The sequence below is a fragment of the Neomonachus schauinslandi genome, chromosome 2 (assembly GCF_002201575.2).
Source record: "Neomonachus schauinslandi chromosome 2, ASM220157v2, whole genome shotgun sequence".
NCBI lineage: Eukaryota > Metazoa > Chordata > Mammalia > Carnivora > Phocidae > Neomonachus > Neomonachus schauinslandi.
Genome location: NC_058404.1, coordinates 53,193,780 through 53,200,299, shown reverse-complemented (window position 1 = coordinate 53,200,299; position 6,520 = coordinate 53,193,780). Strand labels below are relative to the sequence as shown.

Genomic DNA, 6,520 nt, shown 5'->3' with positions numbered 1-6,520 from the left:
CATGCAACCATATGCTAATCATGAGGGATCCACTCCCCAGAATTTGCCCATGCTTTCAAAATCTCTATAGTATAAGGGGCTGTGGTCCATACAAGTGGCAAGCCTTCTTTAGTTCCCTTAAAGCATTTAAATCTAATCCCTCATAGACCAGCAGCCTGTGTTCGGTCTATGAGGAAAGCCATAAACAAATCATTAGCCCCTTGCCGTAGGAGTTCCTTTTCGAGAGGTGAGAGAGCTAGAGAGGATCGTTTGAGAGGAAATAAATCTACTGTGGAGGGAGGTTGATCATCTTTGGTGGGGTCCTCCATTAAAAGCAGAGGGGCCATGGGTGACGGCCGGGACTGTGAAGCCGTGAAAATTTTTTTACTCTCAGTCTTAGCCTTTTCTAAAGTCTCATCATCTAATTCATATGTATGTGAAGAGTTGGTAGTTTCTTTAGCAACCTCAGCCAGGGATAACTTATCCCCAGTTTCCATAGTATTGATAACCACTCGTACTAAAGCCCAAATGGGCCAGAAATCAAGGGAATCATTTCACCCTGTCTCATAGCCTTCAAGACATTATTTTTCACTCGGATCCAAGTCTCCTTATCTAAGGAGCCTTCGTCCGGAAACCAAGGATTATATTCAAATACTGTTGCCAAACATTTTTCTATGCGCTGCTTAGTAACTTTAGCTCCATATTTTTTAAGAAAATGATGTATCAACACAGCAAAACCTGATGCTTTCAAATTTGATTGCCCCATAACCCTGTAATAAACTTTCCTACTTACCACCTTCTGTAGGATTCCTATCGCTGGCCGATCACTCCTCGATGGGGGCTTCAGGTCCCTGTTCAGGCACCACTTGTCGACCTCAGAGAGTTGGGGACCTGGGGCCGCGAAGGAACTGAGAAAAAGAGACGACAGTAGAGCGAGGCACAGGGGACCCCGAGCGAGCGACCCGAGGTGCCGAGGTTTATTTTCCATCCTCTTACATACCTTCTACAACGGTATAGATCTATAATGGTTTACAGCAGGGGCGTAGTAAGGCACATTCCTCCATGTACCCAAGATTAGTCAAGCACATAAGAATCTTTAAAACAGAATAAAGGAACAGAGGGGAGTGCCCAGTGTGCTGTTTACAGCTGGCTTCCTGTCTACAAAACATCTTCTGCTGTGTGCTTTAGAACTGACCACACACGTTCCGAGGGCATTTCACTCGGATCCTTTCAGGTTATTTTTAACCCTGGCGACTCGAGTTTTCTCAGAGATCTCGGAGTCTGAGCGAACATGCACCAGAGGTTGTTGTGGTGTTGTGTCTCCCACATTATGGTCATCCTCCCTCTGCCATATTTCATTTGGGGAAAAAATAACTGAAAGATCATCACATTAAAAATAAAAATAGCTATTCTTGTTTTCTTTTTTTTAAGATTTATTTATTTATTTGAGTGAGAGAGCATGGTGGGAGGGGCAGAGGGAGAGGGAGAAAAATCTTGAGCAGGCTCCACGCTGAGCGCAGAGCCTGGCGCAGGGCTGGACACACGACTTGATGCCAGGACCCCGAGATCACCACCTGAGCCAGCCAAAACCAAGAGTTGGACGCTTAACCGACTGTGTCACCCAGGCACCCCTAATTCTTGTTTTCTTTTAAATCCTATCAACCATAAAAAAGAAGTTCAAGTGTCAGTTTACATAAATTCAAAAAGTAATTTACCATGTCCTTAACCAGAAGTTTTAGAAAAGATTTTCTCAAAACAGATCTGGGGTCTGTATAAGGAATCTGAACACATAAAATAAAAAGAGAAATAATTCCCTTGTTCTGTGTCTACTCTATTCATATTGCAGTTCAATCATCCCACAGTCCTTCCCTTCCTGGAATCCTTCAATGAATAGTATTCCTGATTACTCTCAAGCTCTGAGGAATAATTTCTAAGGTTCTTCCTATACCAGGACATGGATGGCTAAGAACTCATCTCAGTTCTCCTAAATTTCTTCCACAGTAGCTACTAAACATTGAAAAACAAACTATTCTTAAAAAAAAAAAAAGAAGAAGAAAGAAAGAAAGAAAAGAAAAACAAGCTATTCTATTCTTGTTCCATGTATTTTCTTTGCTTCTCTTTCTCTTGCTCTTCCAAAAGCATTTCTCAGCATCTCCGACCTTACCAAATGACTGTGAGGAAATTAAATGGGTCTACAAAAATATATATTTTTTAAGGTCTTAATGAAGTTGTAGAAAAATTGCCTAATGCTCGACTTTCTTATTTCCGTCTAGCACTATTAGGACACTCTCTGATTTGTCTTCTGATGCCAATCTGTTGACTGTGGGAGCAAGAGGCTGTATAAAACCATATAGCCCAAGGCAACACTACTCAGACCACGGCTTTCCTGGCAGATTTGAAGGCAGAGGTCCTCATGAGTGGCCTCAGGCCCTTGTGCTCTGGGCACTCCCTGGGTTTAATAAAGGGCCTTGCGACCATCAGGTTGCTACCAGTTGCAAAAAAAGAATCTACTTTTGGGGAGAAGCTTTTTTTTTTTTTAAAGATTTTATTTATTTATTTGAGAAAGACAGAGCACAAGCCAGGGGAGAAAGCAGTTACGCTGCTCAGTGGGGAGCCAGATCCCAGGACCCTGAGATCATGACCTGGGCCTAAGGCACTGAGCCACCCAGGTGCCCCCTAGCCTCACTTTACATACTGGTTGTCAGGGGCCATTTCTATCACTGCAGAGAGTCCTGACAGTGCTATGCATGATCTGACAGGCGGGGGATTCAGTCCTTCACAAATCAGGAACACAACAGCAGTAGAGCCGAAAGGTCTCGCATTTATTACCGGTGCAGAGGCTTAGTCACAGAGAAAACTCATTTCCACGATAAGACAAGTCTATGGCCGGGTAGGAAGGATGTTTACAGAATGATAGAACACATGATCCTCACGCAGCTTAATTAAATATGTGTGCCAATTAAGTGTGTCATCTCATGATGTGTGACGCCTTATAGACCCAGCTTGGTTCTTCTCCAGTGCCTCCTCTTGGAGTTGTACCTGATCTTACTACCAGTTTTCATCTGAATCCACTGGGGAATGGGACGATTCTGCTTTTGTTTCTTGGCCAGGAATCGCTTGATTCTGAAAGTCTTGTGAGAAGACATGGCGAGAAGCAGTCAGCCACGCAGAGCAGGATGGCGGCGAAAAAGAGACGGGGCGAAGCTTGACTTACACCCTTTGTCATCTAGACTTTCTTAAAATAAACTGACAGCAGAGACATCCCATTACACTTTATTAGCCCACCCTGATCTTTTCTTTCTTTGACAATTCCTCTTAAGAAATGCGCTTCTGAAATTTTTTGCTTATATTGCCTGTTTTACTCCAGTATTTATTTTATGTTTCCTGTATGTGGGAAGGTCAGAATAGGAAAAGATATAGCATTGTACTTTATACTCTGCGTTTCCCCTGTTATTCTTCGTTCATTTTTACTTCCTTTCTATTTCACACTCACATTTTTATTTCTACTCATCACTATATTAACCAGTTATGTTTAATCGTGTTTCCGCGGTTTCTCAAATTCTTTTGAGAGGAAACTTCACTCATTTTTTTATTACAAATCTGCCTTTAAAAAAATGCCCACGATCTCACTTATTCCCTAAGGCAGCATTCTCAGAGATCATTTTACTAGACTAGTATTTTTGGATTGTCATCTGAGGGCCACTACAAGGCTGCTAAAATGAAGCCATAAAATGTCATATAAAAGAGTGAGCTTCCTAGTACAGATGGCTTCTGGATTCATTTCAGTAATTTTGTAATGGACTATTATTCTATATCTTCTTTATCTATGAATAAGATTGCACTAAATTAGCACTCTTGAAGAGAAAATATTTTTAAAAACATAAAGGCCATTCCCTGGGTGTTGGCACTAAAAGGTAAAAAGACAAAATGGGACACCTGGATGGCTCAGGCGGTTAAGTGTCTGCGGCTCAGGTCATGATTTCGGGGTCCTGGTAATCAAGCACCTTGCTCACAGGGGAGCCTGCTTCTCCCTCTGCTGCTTCTCCCCCTGCTTGTGCTCATTCTCTGACAAATAAATAAATAAAATCTTAAAAAAATAATGGTATATCTGACCCAACACTTCCATTCTGTCATCCTGGCTTCACAAGAGAACAATTCGATGAACCTGGTTTTTGTTTTTAGAAGTTACATAAACTTACAGCTCTGATGCTTTCTTGACTTACATCATGGCCAACTAGGTGACATTACAGGTCAGAAGTTCAAGGTAAAGGTGAGGTCTGTTACAATTTGGTTTTGATGATTTTCTCCCTGCTTCCCACCAGTTCTGTCAGTCTAAATAAATCTAGTTCCTAGCTGATGCCTGTCACATGGACTCAACTTCAGACTGCTCATTTCTGAAAACTTAGGCAGAACATTTGAATTCTAACTATTCTTAGATCAATTATCTTTTCTTTCTTAGGGAAGAAAAAAAAAAAAAAACACTTTCATGAAGCATAACATTATTTTGGCTATTGACTTTGTATTACTCTAGAGAAAATATTTTCCTGTTTCTGCCCCGTGAAGGTTTCTGAGGAAAGAACACTGGGATGTTGGTTAGAAGGCAAGCCTTGAAATTTAAAGGAAGATTGAACAGCCACAGACAATGGGAGAGATTTAGAGGCTACTTGTTCACATTGCAAGTGGAGAATGAAACTTTGATCTGCAGAGTCAGGCATTTACATATCAAAAGATTGGAAAGACTAGGTAGCAAAGGTCTCACTTAGGAGGGCAAGCAGGCAGCATGTACCTTATATGAATTAGCAGATTCATAATTTCAGGGTTCCTCTTTTGCAGTTCCAGGTCCCTGTGCTTGTTGCTTTAAGTAATGATAAGCCTCGTATCCAGAAAACCTTTTGTTTGCCTTCAGGGTAATATCAATTAATGTGGATGTTAAAAACTCATCAGACCTGTGAAAGTTATCTTTTAATTTATGATTCATATTGAGCCAAATACATTAAGTATCAGTTGATTTTTTTTTAAAGATTTTATTTATTTATTTGACAGAGAAAGAGATAGCGAGAGCAGGAACACAAGCAGGGGGAGTGGGAGAGGGAGAAGCAGGCTTCCCCCTGAGCAGGGAGCCCGATGCGGGGCTCGATCCCAGGACCCTGGGATCATGACCTGAGCTGAAGGCAGACGCTTAATGACTGAGCCACCCAGGCGCCCCAGTTGATTTTTTAAGACAAGCAAATATGATAAAAAATATTCAGAACAGGAAAAGTCACATGCAAAGATCAACACCCTCTTTATGTTTTTGAAACATGCCTCAAGGTTGAAAATCACAAAGAAAAATTTAAGAATTTCATCTTCCATTTTCCAGTTCTATAGAAAAGTAAAGAAAGAAAATCTTTGGTGATAATCATTACTACAGATTAAAAGCATTATTTTACAGCTATTAGAATGTCCAGAATCCAAAACGCTGATAGCACCAAACACTAGCAAGGATGTGGAATAACAGCAAAGCTCAGTTACTGCTTGGTGGAAATGCAAAATGGTATAGACACTTTGGAAGACAGTTTGACAGTTTCTTACAAAACGAAATATACTGTTACCATTCCACCCAGTAACTGCACTACTTGATATTTACCCAAAGAAGTTACAAAAAACATCTGTCTAAGAGCGCCTGGGTGGCTCAGTCGTTAAGCATCTGCCTTCGGCTCAGGTCATGGTCCCAGGGTCCTGGGATCGAGCCCCGCATCGGGCTCCCTGCTCCGCGGGAAGCCTGCTTCTCCCTCTCTCACTCCCCGTGCTTGTGTTCCCTCTCTCTCTGTGTCTCTCTCTTTCAAATAAATAAATAAAACCTAAAAAAAAAAAAAAAAATCTGTCTATACAAAAAACTGCCCATGATTGTTTATAGTAGCTTTATTGATAATTGACAAAACTTGGAAGCAACCAAAATGTCCTGCAATAGGTAAGTGGATAAATAAACTGTGGTACATCCAGACAATGGAATATTATTCAGTGCTGAAAAGAAGTGAGCCATCTAGACATGAAAAGACATGGGGAAACAAATGCATATTACTGAGTGAAAGAAGCCAAACTGAAAATCTACATAGTGTAGGATTCCAACTAAATGAATGAAAAGCTATGAAGACAGTAAAAGGAGAAACTATTCTCAGGGGTTGGGGAAGGGAGGAGTGAATCAGCGGGAGTACAGAGAACTTTTAAGGCAGTAAAACTATTCTTATGATACTACAATGGTCCACACATGTCATTACACATTTTTCAAAACCCTAGGATATACAACACCAAGAGTGAACTGTAGTGTAAACTATGGACCTTGGGTAATAATGATGTAAATTCATGAATTATAATAAATGTACCACTCTGATGGGGGATGCTGAGAGTGAGGGGAGTTTGTGCCTGTGTGGGGACAGGGGGTACAAAGGAAATCTCTGTACCTTCCATTCAATTTTGCTGTGAATATAAAACTACCCTAAAATATAAAGTCCACTTTAAAAAAATATCTGAGACGGTTGCCTGGGTGTCTAGTGGGTTAAGC

At 41.0% G+C, this 6,520-nt stretch overlaps 1 protein-coding gene across 1 annotated transcript; it reads right to left on the bottom strand.

Annotated features, from left to right (window-relative positions):
- Positions 1-2,969: 2,969 nt before the first annotated feature.
- LOC110588611 (60S ribosomal protein L39-like) lies at positions 2,970-3,125 on the bottom strand. Its single transcript, XM_021698966.1, has one exon. It carries the CDS (start codon positions 3,123-3,125, stop codon positions 2,970-2,972), a length of 156 nt encoding a protein of 51 aa, XP_021554641.1.
- Positions 3,126-6,520: the final 3,395 nt, after the last annotated feature.

Bases quoted from the DNA above. Each gene is read 5' to 3' on its own strand.
- LOC110588611 (XM_021698966.1), bottom strand. From the start codon at position 3,125: ATGTCTTCTCACAAGACTTTCAGAATCAAGCGATTCCTGGCCAAGAAA.